General features: G+C 35.8%; 1 protein-coding gene across 1 annotated transcript in view; it reads left to right on the top strand.

The window, feature by feature from the left end:
• LOC116254194 (pterocarpan synthase 1-like) overlaps positions 1–15,585 on the top strand; it is a 38,845-nt gene extending 23,260 nt beyond the window's left edge. Inside the window, exons 3-5 of the mRNA XM_031629429.1 lie at positions 6,207–6,238; positions 7,052–7,131; positions 15,017–15,585. Of these exons, the coding sequence (XP_031485289.1) occupies positions 6,207–6,238; positions 7,052–7,131; positions 15,017–15,585 (681 nt within the window). The remainder of the gene's footprint in view (positions 1–6,206; positions 6,239–7,051; positions 7,132–15,016) is intronic.
• The last annotated feature ends 2,511 nt before the right edge of the window (positions 15,586–18,096 follow it).

Here is an 18,096-nt window from a genome sequence, read left to right as displayed (position 1 = left end):
ACCCAGCCATGAATCATCATGATTCATGAGTCATGCGGTCCCTTGATAAACTTTCATTTTGAAAAGTAAGGTACGTATATGTATACATTGTTATATATGTACATATATGTATCCAATTTCTTGTCAAAAATTACATTCCTCCCTTAAAATCAGGTTGGAACATGTTTCCAAACCGGTCTTTAAGGAAATGGGCCATTTTTATTGATTTTTCTAGTGCAAGATTATAAATTATTTTCATTTCATTTTTACTTAATTTCAGCAAACCCATACGTAAGATGTATGTATGTTGTTGAAATCAGACCATGTTTCATAGGAATTGGTTCAAGAATATCAAAATTTACATATTTGAAATACCAACCATCCTAGAATCATCCAAAGGAGTTGATGATTTCATTACTACGAAATCTGAAATTTGAATAGATTTGAAAAACTCATTGTTTCTATCTAAGAAACAAGTCCTTATTGGAATCAATGTCCACAATTTTCAGCTATTTAAATCAACACAAGGTCTGATTTTTAGCTATTTTGAGACAAAAGTGGACGTCATCCATGTCTCCCATCAATTTCAAAGATTGAACTTGACATCATTTATATATTTTCATCATTTTGATAATTTTATGTCAAGCCTCAAGCTTATGGACTACATCTCTAATTCATGTGCTTAATCATATAATGAGCACATATAGAGAAAGTCCTACATTTTAATCAATCTTCATGTATAGATTGTATGACGTGCAATACGGACTTTGAGAGATTATGAGGGAGTGAAGAATGTATGTTTCATATGAATGAATCTTGATGGATTATGAGAGAGAGAAGAATGAATGTTCCATATAGTTTCCATTCTCGTTTCATGCATTCACTTTCACTCAAAATCAATGGCACCACATGCACATTCTCAAGAAATTAAGTGATTCAAATTTAAGTTGCAAAAAGTGACCAAGTCATATTGCAATGAGAATTTGTAAACTTCACTTAACTTCAAAAGAAAACACATTCATAATCTTTTGGCCAAAGTGCATTTGAAAAACATGTTTTCTAACAATTTGGAACCTATGTTCTTTCAAAAGAATGAATTCTACAAATCACATGATTTGACAAAAGAAGAGTTCAAAATCAATTTTTATCATCATCTAGAGTTCACAACAAAGAACTCAATTCCAAATCTTCAAAAATCCTCAAGAATTATGTGTTTCAAATAACACCAAAACAAAGGTTTTTAAACCAACTTGAAAACCCCCAATATTCAAATTCATTTATTCAAAAAAATGAATTTCGGTTCTTGAATCCAAAACCTCAATGCATAAGTATATAGGACTTACATCAATAACTCGTATATGATCCAAATGATCCTTAGTCCTTGGTCTAATTACCCCTGTTAAAGGCGGCAGGAACGGTTGGACCTCGTACCGACGAGCGGATCCCTTTCTCTTGAAAATTTTCTCAAAACCCCAATTTTAAAAGAATTTTGCTGACTCGCATTTCGACCTTCTTGAAAAAGGAGTGGGGTGCGAACAGTGGGCCAAACGATCCAACGAACTATCATATATTATATTATATTATATAGATATATATATACTCACACACTTTAGATAATATTTTCAAACTACATTATAGTAGAAGTGAACATATATCGTATATAATTACCCATGTCATGAACGTAAAGCGTGACCTGTCCTACGACACATTTAATAATTGCTTGTATCATTAGCACAAAGCAAGATCTGTCCTCAACAGATAAGGTGCTCTATTTCTATTATAGTGACATAAATGTGAGTAGTGAGCATAAGGTGGACATACAAATATCACAACTCAAAATATAGCAAACAAATACATCTATACTCCAAAACCAAAACATGTCACTTACCTAAAACAAGCAGTTTTGTATTCTTTCTACGTAACACAATCAGTTTTTACCTCTGTTTTTATTGAAAATAGTAACATATCATCATTCAGTCACCTACATAATAAAATATAAACAAAAACTACATCATTTATTATTGAAACTAAATAATGACTCAAATAAATATTAACATAAAAATGATGCAACAAAATACTTTACTTATTGCAATTGTGTTTTACGACTTTTCATCTTGTAGAAGGCATCAATAATATCATTGGAATCAAATTGAGCAATTTCTTTCTCAATATACAAAAGTAAACAATCTGCAAAGAATTCATCATTCATTTTGTTACGCAACCTTGATTTAATAAGCTTCATAGCAGAGAATGTCCTTTATGTGATTGTTGTAGAGACAGGAAGGGTTAGAATGAGACTAAGCAACCTAAGCAACCTATATATATATAAGGATATCCTTCACTTTTTCTACTATGTACCATTGCTTGACATACATCTGATAGTGTACCCAAATTTTGAAAACTTGGATGATGACAAATATCATTCTTATAATGTCTCAACTGATAATTTAAACTCATAAGATCTGAGTCTAGAAAATCTTCAGGATAGAACTTCTCTGCAAGAGTGTATGCATCTTTTACATTAAATGTCTCATATTGATCTTCAGGGTCGAATGTCGACATCAAACATAGTATTTTCATATTATTTTCATTAAATCTACTTTTCAACTCTACCAGCTAAGAATCAATGGCAGCAATAAAAATATCGACATGATAATGATGTCTCACTATAATAAAATTACATTCATGACGAGAACATGATCCTCTGACAAAATATTGAGCATCCATATCTAGAATAGGGCTATCATGTGTCATACAAAGTGCTCTGACAGTATCTATAAATGGATCCTAAGCATTCTCCCTAAGTTCTTGTAGGAACTTTTTTGAATTATAAACCATAGTCATTGCATTTAAAATGTTTTATCTTTGCCTTTGCAATGACTGACAAAGAGTATCACTCTGCCCCAAAATTTGTTGTACCAAGTGCAAAATAAATACAAAGTCAAATGACATGATCATGTCATAAGCTGAAAGACCTTCATCCCTTATTTGATATGTTGATCCATTGTCTGTTAAATTTTTCAGTACTACACATGTTGCATTGAACATTTTTATTAAACTGCACACAGACAAAAAATGAGATCCCCATCTAGTATCACCAGGCCGTTGTACTGATCCAATTTGATTAAATCATCTTTCCGTTTCAAGTTCATCTATAGCAATTCTAAATGCAAATTCATTTACTTCAGTTTCATGCAATTCATCATTACTTTTACTCTGCTTGCACTAAATTTGTTGTACCAAGTGAAAAATAAATACAAAGTCAAATGACATGATCATGTCATAAGCTGAAAGACCTTCACCCCTTATTTGATATGTTGATCCATTGTCTGTTACATTTTCCAATATTACACATGTTGCATTGAACATTTTTATTAAATTACACACAGACAAAAAATGAGATCCCCATCTAGTATCACCAGGCCACTATACTGATCCAATTTGATTAAATCATCTTCTCGTTTCAAGTTCATCTATAGCAATTCTAAATGCAAATTTATTTACTTCAGTTTCATGCAATTCATCATTACTTTTACTCTGCTTGCACTAACGACATTAATTACATATGTTAACTGTTCAAAAAATTTATGAACATGGACAACTTCTTTTGAAGTTGCAACAAGTGCAAGTTATAATCTATGAGCAAAACAATGAACATAATATGCATAGGGACATTCATTCAAAATTAATACTTGCAATCTATTACATTCACCTCGCATATTACTAGCACTATCATATCTTGACCCCGTATATTTTGAATTCTAAGATTATGTTAAGACAACAAAGTAGAAATGACATTCTTCAAAGTAATTGTTGTAGTATCCCTTACATGCACAACATCTAAAAATCGCTCTTGAACTTGACCTTGCTTATTAACAAAACTAAGAACAATAGTCATTTGCTCTCTCTTGGACTCATCTCGAGCTTCATCAATAATAATACAATATTTAGCATCATTTCTTCTATAATTTTAGCACTCACTTTACTTACAAAAACATGTAAAATTTCTTTCTGAATTGTTGGTGATATATATTTAGCATTCTTTGGGGCATTATCCAAGACAACTTGTGCAATTCTGTCATTATAATTAGCTAAACTTTTAATGAACTCAATAAAGTTACCTTGATTCATTGAACTTAACTTTCATCATGGGCTCTAAAAGTACAAGTTTGAAATGCTAACCAACGAACTGTGTCTACTGATGCATTCAATTTCAAGCGGTTGTTGTGAAGAAGCTCTGAACTTTGTTTTTTAATCATTTTATTTATGTGTTTGCTTTGACAACTTAAGTCATTAAATGCTCGCACGTTTATATTATGGGGTGAATTTTGACTTGTCCATTCATGAGTACGAAATGTACATGTTTTCTCACTACCACCCACCCTCTTCCAAACTCTAAATCCTTCAGTAATAAATGGACTATCATTTGAATATGGAGTACTGAAAAGATAACATGACAAACAATATGTACTATCTGTCTTGGAAAAATATCCTAATCATTGAAATTTTTTAAACCATGAAGTTTGAAATTTACGATGATGATTTGAAAGACGTAACACTAGATATCTATAAAGCTTGTGGTGATATGGTCCATAATTAATATATGCTCGCCTAACTTTATCTCTCTCATTTACTGATATCTCTCATATAGGACGTCGCAACCATAGATCATGCACGATGCTTTCTGCAGTTTCAATTTTTGAATACTTAAAAGGCAGAGAATTTGAGTCAAAAAGAACAACATCAAGAGCTTTCGGACTAAAACAACCAGCATTTTGGTTTTCTTCCCATTGGTTTTTTTCCTCTTGGTTTTCTCAATCTTGATAATAACTTGTTTTTTTTTTTAAATAATCATGAATATTTTTCATCTTCTTCTCAATATGCTAACACGAAAAACCTGAAATTCAAAATAGATAATAATATTTAAACGTTTTAGAGATATACAGCATCATTTTCAAGAATACTGCAACAAGCAAGAGGCAACAAAGACAAAAATAATATATCTTTCTGACTAACCAACTCCTCATAACCTAGCCATAAAAGTTGGGATTAATTAGGATGTTCAAGTTCCCAAAATTAACCTGCTTTGCAAAGTATCATCCAAGAACTTCAATGTCATCTAATTGCCCATCACCTGAAGATTTCAAAGTACACTTGATAAAAATCTATTTCTCAAATTGTTATCAACATGTATAAAACTAAGGTTGTGTTTCATGATCCTAAATCTTTTTTCAGGATGTGCTGGGAGGGTGATTCACAAGTGCTCAGTAGGAACTGGAAGAACAAATATCAGACAAGCACCAAAAATGTAGAAGAAAAACCACAAAAAGAATCATATTACATATTTCATGCATTGAATCTTCCATGCAACAAAAACAACTGTGTCTATGTCGCACCTTATTGTTTCAGACATATTCCTGCATGTATTGTCAAATTGTATAATCAGATCGGGAAAGGGAATTAGTGCTGCAAAATGTGCAGCCAAAAAAACAAAAGACCAAGGTATGTCTTTCTCCAACTTGGCATATATAATATTTCCTAGTCATAGCCTGTGGAACCAAAGAAACAAAGAACTAAAACATCAAAAGACAGGATGTATGTTACTAGATGGTCCTGTTAGACACAAAATAAGTCCATAAATGGCAGGAAGGTATAAGCTAATTGCTAAGGCAACTTTGTAGTATGTGTACCAATGATTCCATGACATGAATATTACCAATTACAAAGAAGGATATTATTAAGGTAGCCTAGGCATATTATGACAGCTATAACGGGAAGGTCGAAAATCAATGTGGAAAGAAACATTCAATAGGAAAGATTAAGAAACATACAATGGAACCCAATGGCAAACTCATGCACATAGTTGGATTTTAAGAAGAATAACATATATATTATCAAGCACCGCCAACAATGCAACAGATGAACATATCAAGCCTAAAAAGAAACTTTACTTGGAATGCATATTTAAATCAATAATCATAAAATCATATTGAAGTGTTTAAAAACCTGTTAGCCACTAAAATTCTTATGGATGGGGCTGCAAACAGTTCAGATATAAATCAGCTAATGCATCATGATTCAGACCAGATAGAATACAAAAATTACTTGAAATTACCACGTAGAATCATTTTTCAGGCCTTCTTATAAGCATCATGCGAGCACTGATGTCAAATGATTTGAAAAAAGCATTAGCTAAGCAGAGCAAGGTGGAAACAAATGGTTAAAAGAAGAGCTTATCAAACCAAATATTCCACCAAGTGCACGACATCAAATAAGTGGTTCAACAGTATGATGTTACCCTCAGAGGGCAGGATGCCAGGATATAATTTTCTGATTATTAGAGGACTACCTTCAAGTGCAGATTCAAGAAGTGATGCAAATAAAGTGAATGTTGTGGGCCAAGGTAGGGAGGGAGGGAGCCAGTGAGAGAGAGGGCGAGAGAGAGAGGGTCGTGTTGTGGTTGTGATCTTGTGGGCCAGGACAGTGAGGGACAGACTAGGGAGCAAGTGAGAGAGAGGGCGAACTGAGCTATTAGCTGTGGGCCAGAGAGGCAGGGGAGAGAGTGAGAGAGAGGGGTGAAATAGGATAGGGCAGAGAGGGAGGGAGCGAGCGAGAGAGAGGGCGGGGCCGGCGAGTCGGGCCAAACTAAAAAATTTTGATTTTTTAAATATATTTTTTTTATGCGTTGGGTAGGGCCATGGCCTAGGTGGGCCCCCCTTCCTCCGCCCGTGTCCATCATATTCTTTCATACTTTCAAACTTGTTCTCATCACTAGTCATATCATTTGAGCATTCAAAATCAATGATCCAATCAGTTTGATAATTGATCTTCTCTTTTTTCTTCTTTTATAGGTTTTACATCAGCAGAATTATATCTTTCTTGTTTAATGTCCTTTTTAACCTCCATTGAGTACAGAAACAAACTTTTTTGTACAGTCTCATTAGTTTCCTCATGCTGCTTATCATCATCGTGACTACATTTCTTTCATCTATTTTGACTGTGTAGTCACGAGCAAAACGACCCAATTTTTCACATCTAAAACATTTCTTTTTTTGTATCTACTGTTGTGTAGCTTCTCTTGTTTTCTTTCTATATCTTTGTCTTTATTTTCATCAATGTTCATACTTGGAGACCTAACAACTGGCTTAACTGGCTAACGTGATCTCTAACCCTTACTAAACAAAGCTTTGTCATTATTTACTTTGAGTAAAAGTTCAGCCATTTGCTTCGCTAATATTTCTTGATTGATCAAAAGATTCTCTAACTCCAATAAAGTTGGTTGAAATGGCCAACCTTGAACATCAATTATAAAATTGCTAAATTCTGAACGAAGTCCACGAATAAGAATTCTCCGCATATAGGCCTAACTAATCTTAGACTCAGGGTCAAATTGAGAAATCTCCCTATAGATGTTTTTAACCTTCAAAAAATACTTTGTTATTGACATGTTTCCCTGAGTTAATGTAGCTAATTCATTTTCTAGCAGTTGTAAGTGTGCGTCATTAGCTTGAGAAAATAGCATTGCAAAAGCATCCCATGCTTCTTTAGGAGTTTTAGCATCATGTATATGCTCTAATAAATCCTTCTCAATTGATATCTTAATTGCAAATAGAGTTTTCCTTGCTTTGGTCATCCATTTCATCTTAGCTTCCTCGTCGACATGAATATTTGTTATCTCTTAATTTCTATCCTAAAAAATACGACTCCATGCAAGATTTTCAATAGCCATAATTGCTATTGTTAAGCTTTTCAATATTATTTAATGCAACTGCTAATGCTACCATAATTTCAGAATATAATTAGCCCAATTAATCTTACTATTAAATCGACCCTTAGATTGAACCTCACTCTCAAACCAATTGTACGCGAAAATGTCGACTCTAGTTATAACTTAGATTCAAATCTAAATAATTTATGTGAAGAAAAGCCGACTGTGTCTTGACGTTTAAAATAATTCTCAACAATAAACTTGACAAAGTTGACTTAGTAAAAACTCATCAACTAAGCCAACGAAGTTAGCAAAGTGAACATAACTAAGCAACCATGTTAAATATGCACCAAGGAGACTTTAAGTAATACACTTCTATTGCTTGTTAAAATGAAACTACAAAAGAGGAGGTACAAGAACTCACCTCAACAAACTCACATAGAGGACTAATATCCGAGCACCTAACGCCCGTGCACTTGAGCAATCACTTGAAAGCAGCTCACGAAATGAGCACACAAGATCACTCAACTTGATTTTTTTTCTTTATGCTTTACAAATTGGTCAGTCACTCCTATAGGGAGGACAAGTCGAGAATCCACCACATTCTATTATTATTTTTATTTTAGCTTTTAGTCTTTTTAAGCACTAACAAAGAAAGGCTCAAAGCCTCTTGAGTTTTCTCGACTCTTCCAAGAGGATCGGTGATGACTCTTTACAAGGGACTCCTTAAATTGATCGTCCACTCTTTCCCAGAGAAAAACCAGGTGATTGCAATTGCATTGGCTCCTCACAAACGAAGTCTTTCCCACAAAAAAACTCTCTGCATTTATAGGCAAGTGGGATATGGGTACTCGCTACAGCTTCACAGCTCCATATTCGTGTTTATCCGAAGCAACTCCTCCATTGACACATTACAGTTACAAGCTATAAGAAACAGAACATAATTTCGTTTGTAGGCCATGAAATTTTGTTTGTAGGTCACCAACACTTCATGGTCAATAGTTCTTCCAGCAACGTTGGTGGTCAATTTTGTTCTTTGTTGTATATTCATCTACTGTACAAGTCAGTTTGTTGTATCTCTATCTCTTTTGGTAATAAATGGGTTAGGAGGGCCTTTGCTCCGCAGGTTGCATGGCAATTGGTTTCACTAAGTGGAGCATCTAGACAGTCAGCATTTGTCATGGTCTCAAATAAGCTTGTAGTGGTTCATAAATTAAAATTTGATTTGTTTTATTACTGTTATTAAATAAATATTATCATATCTTGTTGGGTTTGTGCAAGCCATGGCCACAAATATCATTTTCAAGTTATAAACGATCATGTTTTGCATGGGAATAAAATGGCAAAGTTAGTTTTTATTGAATAAAATGGGAAAATTTCGTTACAGTTAAAAACAATTAATCTTTGAGGGAAAAAATGTTATCAAAATCTTAAAATAAAATATATATATAAAAAGTAAAAAGTAAAAAACTGGTAACTGGAAACATGAAAAAGAAAAAATAAAGGAATAAAACATGTTTTTCTAATTTCTGACAATTTCTAAAAAGATGTATTCTTTTTTACATTTTATTCAGGTGATCAATTTAAACATTTTAAATATTTTTTATATAATATGTGTTTTATGTGACAACGAATTATCATGTTTAGCCTAACGAGAGGCTTGAACACTGTTCATTTGCATGCACAACCAAACTGAGCTCACCTAACTAAGAATCCATAGAAATATTTGTCCTGTCCCTCGCTCAGCTCAAACTAAGCATGATTCTGAAGGAAAAAGGTGGTTCGATTCATGAAACGCCCCATTGAAAAGTTAATTGAAAAAAATAATGGTAGTTGGAGGCCGGTCACGACAAGTAAGAATAATTAATGGGTTTGGGTCTGGGCCAGTGGCCGACCTAGAAATTTTTAACCGAGAAACATTGACGCATCTTATTATTACAGAATTGGGTACATGTTGGGCTACAGGCCCTGGCACCTGGTGTGGGCACCACATATGAGTTGGCTTGAGTTCAACCTCATCATAATAAAACTTTCTTATGAGGGTTTAGACAAGCTGGGATGGTCAGTTGCCCACACCGGCTCCAAAGTAACTCCACTATTGGTTCGAACAGGCGAAGCCCAGTCCGATCCCCAAACATCCTCAGCCCCGATTGACTGGGTCCCTTGAGAAAAGGACTGTACGTAAGCTGTTTGGATTTTTGGGTGGCATTCAGCCTTTAGTGGCTTGAATTTAATTGAATTTTATGTAACACCGGATTGACCTTTTCTAAATCCCAATACTGATCCAGCCAGCATCAGGTCCAAAATTTACATCCAATCAAGTTGGACCTTTATCAGATCCCAATTAGATGTCAAACCCACCATTCAGACGTATTAAACTGCATGTCGAATCTAAATCCAATTACTGACCAAACAGATTTGACTAAACAGATCCAAAACCAGATTGGCAATAAAAAAAGATATGCTCTCTGAAGTGATGCTAATCCCAGTCTAGCCGGGTGAGTGCAGGAAGTCAAAAATCACATGTGCCTGGAGTAGCTCAGTTAATATTAGCATGTTTCACATTATTGAGAAGAATGGTTTCAAAATATTGCTTTTAAAGTTTTGTTGCTTCCAAAAGAAACCATGTATCAGCTTTCTTCATCTTCACACTTCATAACCCTGGAAACTTCCTCCATTGGGAAAATTCACTCCTAAAGACATAGCGTAGCTGGTTGAACTGGAACTGTGAATGGTCAGTTGTTAGTTTGAATCCCATGACCGCTATTCTTCTACACTGCAAATTGTGGGTATAGGGTTATTAGTTGACAGTGTTCTGTTCCGCACTCATATCTGAAAACAGCAGTAAAGCTCAAAACATGGGGAGAATTTGTGGCTGTTTGGGATATCTTCCCCATTAAGAAAATCAGTGTTATTGATGCAAAGTGAAAACCTCTTGAATTTGTAAAACTTTTTCTAACAAATATTTTACCTCGGGAAAGCGAGGGACAAAATATTCTAGAAGAAAGTACCACATTGAGGCTTTAGACTATGGCCAACAATCTACGGGAATAAAGTCAAGAGAGATCTATGTGCCGCATCGTGTATGTAACGAGCGTACGCTTGATGTGGATACTGCTACCAATATGCACATTTACTTTCATGCTGAAGCATTGCATATGCATGTGCATAAGATAACAAATAAGTATGAGATAATGTGTATGATATAATCAAAGATTTATGAAATAAGGAAAGAATGGACGGACGGATGTATGAGATAACGCTAAATATAGGTGTGAGATAATAAAAGATTTATTAGATAATGAGATAACAGACATGTATACAGATAACACTAAACATAAGTTTGAGATAATGTTTATGAGATAATAAAATATTTATAAAATAATGAGATAATGGACGGATGTATGAGATCACGCTAAATATAAGTATCAAATAATAAAATATTTATGAGATAGTGAGATAACACTACATATGGGATAAGAAAAACAAAAACATTTTTTTTCTTCTTAAAATAATATATTAGTCATAAAGTTATAAACTAACAAATTTTACCTTTTCTACTTTTTGCTGTTTTTTTTGTCCTTATAATAAGGTTTTATTTTTTGTTATTAATCATAAGCATTTTTTGTTATTATTAAAATCACGCATAATTTAAATTATATGTACAACAAAGGCATTTATAACCAGCTTTGAATAAAGTCCGCCTGTTTGGGAGACCCGTTACCTTCTCGCCTTCAAAGTCGTAGTAGAACTTCTTTGTGTTCACAATAAAGGAAGGCCGAACTATCAACAAAGCCAGCGCCAAAAGGTCATAGAAAAAAATGATTTTGTACAGCAAAATCAGCGAGTCTAGTCTGAAAGGTCATTACGCATAACAGAAAATGACTAGCTGGGTAGAAGAGAAGGTGGGGCGACTTTCATCATCAGATTTGCTTGTCTATATAAGCAGAACCAGAGTACATGAATTGATCGACCTGCATCGCTCTCTTGCTCATACTTTGGAGACATGGCAGGCAGTCAATGTTGTACGTATCGTACGATACGAGCCTGTATTGTACGATACGTATCGTATCGATGACTATTTACGATACGGTATACCCCCCGTATCGTAAATAGGGGGTGTATCGGCCTTGTATCGCACGTATCGTGCGATACGGGTAAATTTTGAAAAAGAGGCACCCGAAGCCTCCTTTTTCACTTTTTCTTTAAAACGTGTGAGGGTTCTTCATTTATAACATGGGGTTTGTGCGTCCAAGAGGGGAGATCATCAATTTTCACCGTGAAAACATTGATTTTCATCGTGAAATCGAAGATTGAAGGGTCGATTTGTGCGTGGGTGGTTGATTTTCATTGAGAGGAAAGGGGTTTTCTTGATTTCTTCTTTATAAGGTATGGAATCTCTTGTTTTTACCACATATTCATAATTTTTTACCATAGAATCGTAGATTGAAAGATTTTGAATGTTTTTCATTAAGTTTACCATAGGATTTCGTTTTTTTTTTAAGATATGAATTCTACATGGCAATAGTGCGAAAGGGTGAAGGAGAATAACCACTTAAACTCAAATGTAGCTTTTGTGGGAATACATTTTCAGAAGGGATTAGTATAATGAAACACCATTTGGTAGGGACCTCCAAAGATGCGTCTCCTTGTGTTGGAGGACCAAACAAACCTTTGCCTCCATATGTCCGTCAGCAATGTTTAGATATGCTTCATGCTTTACATCAAAATATGATACAGAAAGAAATTGAATAGGCAGATGTAGGCTATAATGAGGCTTTGGAAGATGAAGAAGAAGAGGAAGAAGCTTATGAATGTGACGATGAAGATGATACAATTCTAAGAACAGATTTGGAGACCTCAAGAGGTAGAGATCGTAGAGGAAAAGGGATCATGTATGAAGGAGGTCGATCTGGCGTAACGGGAAGGAAGAGAAGAGGAACAACAGATAGGGCCAAGCATGGTATGCGACCACCTAGTGGTAGAGTTCCTACTGGTAGGTCTAGTGTTGGCTCTATTAAGAGCTTTTTTCCTTCATATACTAGCCCACGTGGTCAGCCGCAGATTCGTGCTGCTATGACATCTAAAGATATGCTATATCAAGCACAAAAGATGGTAGGAAAATGGTTTTATGATGCATGTATTACATTTAATGCGGCTAATTCTTTTCAATTCCAAGCCATGGCAGATGCAATTGCTTCTACAGGCCCCGGATTCGAAATGTCATCATATCATCAGTTGAAGGGTAAAATTCTTCAAGATACAGTGAAAGAAGTGTCTGGACATTGCGATCAATTGAAATTATCTTGGAAGGAAATAGGTTGCTCCATTATGTCAGATGGATGGACTGATACAAGGTCAAGAGCACTTGTAAATTTTCTTGTTTATTGTCCTAAAGGTACAATGTTCTTGAAATCTCTTGACTTGTCTGATGTTCCTAAGACTACTAAGATTTTGTTCAATGTTTTTTATAATGTAGTACAAGAAGTTGGACCGAAAAACATTGTACAGTTTATTACAGATAATACTGCAAATTATAGAGCTGCATGAGATTTGTTATTTCAAAAGTATGGAACATTCTTTTGGAGTCCATGTGCCACTCATTGTGTTAATCTTATGCTTCAAGATCTTAATGAGATGCATGATATGAAATCAGTCATTGACCAATGTCAAGAGGTAACAAAATTTATCTATAATCATGCATATGTATTGAGTTTGATGAGAAAGTTTACAAAAGGAGTTGAATTGATACGACCTGCACAAACTAGATTTGCCACAAATGTATTGATTGTGCAGAGTGTGGTGAAACAAAGAACTCCTTTGAGGCAGATGTTCGCTAGTGAAGAATGAACTGCATATCCACATGCTCATAAAAGAAATGCTTCTTTAGTTGTGGATATCATGTTTAATAACGAATTTTGAGAATCATGTGTGAAGCTATTGAAAGTTTGTGTTTCATAGTGAAAGTCCTCAGGTTAGCTGACAGTGAGGATAGGCCTTCCATAGGGTACTTACATGAGGCCATGGATAAAGCAAAAGAGGCAATTTGAGACAACTTAAAAGGAAAGAAAAAGTTATATATGCCCATATAAAAGATGATAGATAAAAGGTGGACTGGACAGCTTCATCAACCTCTTCATGCAGCAGCTTACTATCTAAATCCTGCAATTAGATTTTCTCCTACATTTAGGAAGGACAGAGAAGTCTTAAGTGGTTTGTTGGATTGTATTAACGTGTTAGTGGCAGATTCTAGAGAACAAGATGCCGTCAGCAATGAGTTAAATCTATATGATACTTGTTATCGGGGCATGGGACAACCTGTCGTCGTTCGAGCCAGGACAACCATGCGTCCAGGTAAATACATAGAAATGTTTAATTTACTTTGCATTTGTTACATTTGATTCTTTTATAACTTTCACATTGATTTGTTATAACGTTATATTTTTGTTTAGATTTGTGGTGGAATAGGTATGGGTTTGATTGTCCAAACCTAGCACGTTTTGCAATCAAAGTCCTCAGCCAGACATGCAGTGCTAGTGGATGCGAAAGGAACTGGAGTGTGTTCCAACATATCCATAGCAAAAAAAGGAATAGACTCGAACATAAAAGGTTGGATGACTTTGTCTTTGTTCGATATAATATGAGGTTGAAACAAAGGTAATATAGCTTAATGTTTACATTTTTTGTACAATATATTTATATGAAATTATATATTAATAAGTTTTCTCTTATGTAACGTAGAGAATTACAAAAAACATCAGCAAGGAAGCACACATCTCAGTTCGATCCTATCAGCTTGGAAAACTTTGACGAACTGGAGCCATGGATTGAGGAAGAACCGGCTACAATATTTGATGATGAAGATCTTGATGATGAAGATCTTGAATGCTTCAACCTTGAAGCTGAAGCAACAGAAGGCTTTGTTGATGAAGGAGAGTCTACTAGTGCTATCGAACCACTTAAGAGTTATCTATAGTTGTTGAACACTTGAATGTTATATGACTTTATCACTTTATGACTTATGCTTTGTTGATTGAAATTGAATGATATTGTTATGAATTTTGATGTCTATGAAGTATGAATGATGAACCGTGAACGTGTAAGTTTATAGCATTTAGCAATAATAAGTCTATCATTATCTAAAACGTGTTTTCTATGAAGAATTTATTATTTTTAATTTTTTCTGATTTTTTTATGAATTTTTTGATTTTTTTTAATTTTTTCTGATTTATTATTATTATTTTAAAAAAAATTACGATACGGTTACGATACGACGTATCTTAAAGCCTGATCGATACGCTTTACGATACGCGTTTTACAACATTGCAGGCAGCAACTACTTCTTCCTCTCCTTCCTTGCAATCCTCCTAACAGTTAGTTGCGCGGCAAAGACCAGTAACCACAGAATCATCCCGTCGCCAGCAATCCGGTTACAGAAACAGAGGACCACCCACATCCACTTCTTCTTCCACGACATAGTTACCGGCCGGAACCCGACGGTGGCGACCATTGTTCAGTCTCCGTTGAACAATTTGGCGACGGGGTTTGGCGAAGTAAACATGATCGATGATCCTCTGACGGAAGGGCGGGAACTGACGTCCAAGTTGATTGGGAGAGCTCAGGGGTTCTATGCTTCTGCGGCACTGCAAAACGTGAGCCTGCTGATGGTGCAGACGTATGTGTTCTTGGAAGGAGCATACAATGGCAGCACTCTGAGCGTATTGGGAAGGAACAGTGCCTCGGTTCCTATAAGAGAATTGGCAGTGGTGGGTGGGACTGGGTATTTCAGGATGGCCCAAGGTTACACACAGGCCAGGATTCACAGATTGAATGCCACAACTGGTGATGCTGTTGTAGAGTATGATGTTTATGTGAGGCATTACCCATACTCAATCTAGGCACATATATGATGTAATATCTTTGTCTTTTGAACATTCTTGTTCTATGTATTTGAAGATTGGAACTATGGAATAAATTTCACAATTGGCTTGATGATATCCTGAACCGTGGCACCATTTCATGAGTCAGCAAGCGCTATGGTTTTGCCAATGTGAACAGAATTAGTGGTGACTTCTCTAACCCCATTTCTCCTCCATTCTTTCTTCTTCATCTCTTTGCTTGTGATCTGGTGACTGTGATGAAAATGTGCATTTTCGGACATCAGATTATAACTGCATAAGACTTTAATAGCGGGTTTGATATTAGTGATAGTTCATATTTTGTTTTACAGAAATCTCGTTGAAGTTGACATGTGAAGAAATCAACCATCTCGGAAAAAAAAGATACAGGAGAGCCATAGCAGAACAGAATAAGGAAAGTTCCATGCATGACACTTCAGCTAGCTTTTCCGCTTTCATGTATGGAAAGCTACTTTGAAATAATTTTCTGTAAATACTTTGATTTGGCATCGGTAAAGATTTCTAAACACATAATTCAGCTGCGGCGAGAAAAATTTCGGCTCAAGAATCCGGACAACTGCCCTACATACTATTAATAATTTATGATCAATCAGTTTCCTTTTCAACCGGGGACTTGGAGGCTGGAGCACATAGAAGATAACGATACTGCTCCCGAACTTGAACCTGCACCTAATTCTTGGTCAATAATGGAAAGATTATTGTTGAAAAAGCTTATCAAATGCCTGTCAGGTCACAGTTGCAATAGTTCAAGTAACGCTGCCCTGAAGTTTGACTGAAAATACTTTCAGAAACACGCCCAAATTCCAGTGAATTAACAGAAAAGTGCATAACCCTTGATTTTTCTTCGTTTAACTGGAGTTAGATAAAGAGACCTAAACTTTTTAAGGTTTTTTTTTGTTATTGTACACCACAGCTTGACGTTTTTCTGTCAAATGTTTGATTTTTATTCTAGTGTTCTACACAGTCTACTTTTCTTCGTCCAAGAAGGTCATCTTCCATTCCAACAAAGGAGGAGATGACAGCTTGGCTCTCGGAGTTGAACTCATCTTTCCAATATGCCTCCGGACAACGGCAAAAATAACCCGTACAGGGCAAAAAAATTTAATTAAGGAGGCAAAATTTTAAATTTTTAAGAAGCAATATTGTATAAATAAGAAAAACTATAAATGTTAATATAAAATTAAGAATTTTTTTTAGCTTCGTATTGGTAATTTTTCACTCACACCTGCCTCCACCCCCGGGGGGTCTGCAGAGAATCTTTTTATGCCTAACTCTATACGCATCCAAGACCGCGTCAAGGTTTAAAGCGAAGACATAATGAATGCCTGAACTTGGGCTAGGATTAGAGTGTCTTCCAATTGTTGCCAACTAAGCTACCACACAACCTGACTTGAGTTTCCCAACAATGTATAATGTGGTCAGGTCATTAAGGATAGACTAAATATATACCACCAATGAAAAGAGACGGCAGGATAAAAAGCACAGGGCGACCTTGAATGGAGAGAATTCCATCTGAAAATTTTCTTGAGTATAATACGGTAAAGTTGTATATCTCAAGAATACCTCGATTTAAAAATTTAAAATATTTAATACATTTAAAAATTATAAAAAATAAAAAATAATAAAAAATACAAAAAGCTAAAAATACATGTATAACACGTGTTATTTCTACGTTTTCTATTTTTTGGCATTTAAAAAAAATGTCATCTCTAATTGCAGTTTTATACGACTAACTTATTTCTTGGGTATTATATGTGTTTTTTTAATATTACACGTTTTTAATATTACGTTTTATATATGTATATATATATAAGAAATGAAACAAAATATGATGTATATATATATATACTTATTACCCTGTACTCATTTTTGAAACCTTGGTGATATTCATCAGCTTATCTTGGAAAAAAAGGCATGTAGAACGATCTAATTGAGTGGATGCGCCCACACACTGATATTATATCTGAACGTTTCAGTTGTTGGGGGTTGTCCCAACTGTGGGTTGTCAAGGCTGAGCTATAAGAGTGTGTTGTGTTTATGAATTTCTTCGTATGGGTTTCCACTGAAAATTTGTGTACCCTCACTAGGCCTGGGCATCGGGCCGGGCAGGGCCGGCCCGATCCGGCTCGTCGGGCCGCTCAGCTGGACCCGGACCCGGCCAGGCCCACCATCCCAACCCCTTTCCCCGCCCTCCCGACCCTCTTTTCCCCTGACCTCCCGACCCCCTCCGATGGAGGAGGAGGGGGAGCGGCGAGGGAGACAGAGGAGGAGGGAGAGAGAGAGGGGAAGAGGAGAGGGAGAGGGGGAGAAAGAGAGGGGGAGCGGGAGCAGAGAGGGAGAGGGGAAGCAGAGAGGGAGAGGGAAAGGGCGAGCCGGAGGAGAGAGAGAGCGGGAGCGGAGAGGACTCAGAGGAGGAGGGAGAGGGAGCGAGGGAGACGGAGGGCGGGAGTCGGTCTGGGCCTCCACCGGGCTGGCCTATCGGGTCCAGGC

The sequence above is a fragment of the Nymphaea colorata genome, chromosome 1, assembly GCF_008831285.2.
Source record: "Nymphaea colorata isolate Beijing-Zhang1983 chromosome 1, ASM883128v2, whole genome shotgun sequence".
Classification (NCBI taxonomy): Eukaryota; Viridiplantae; Streptophyta; class Magnoliopsida; order Nymphaeales; family Nymphaeaceae; genus Nymphaea; species Nymphaea colorata.
The sequence above is the reverse complement of the archived record's forward strand: the minus strand, read 5'-3'. Positions and strand labels throughout refer to the sequence as shown.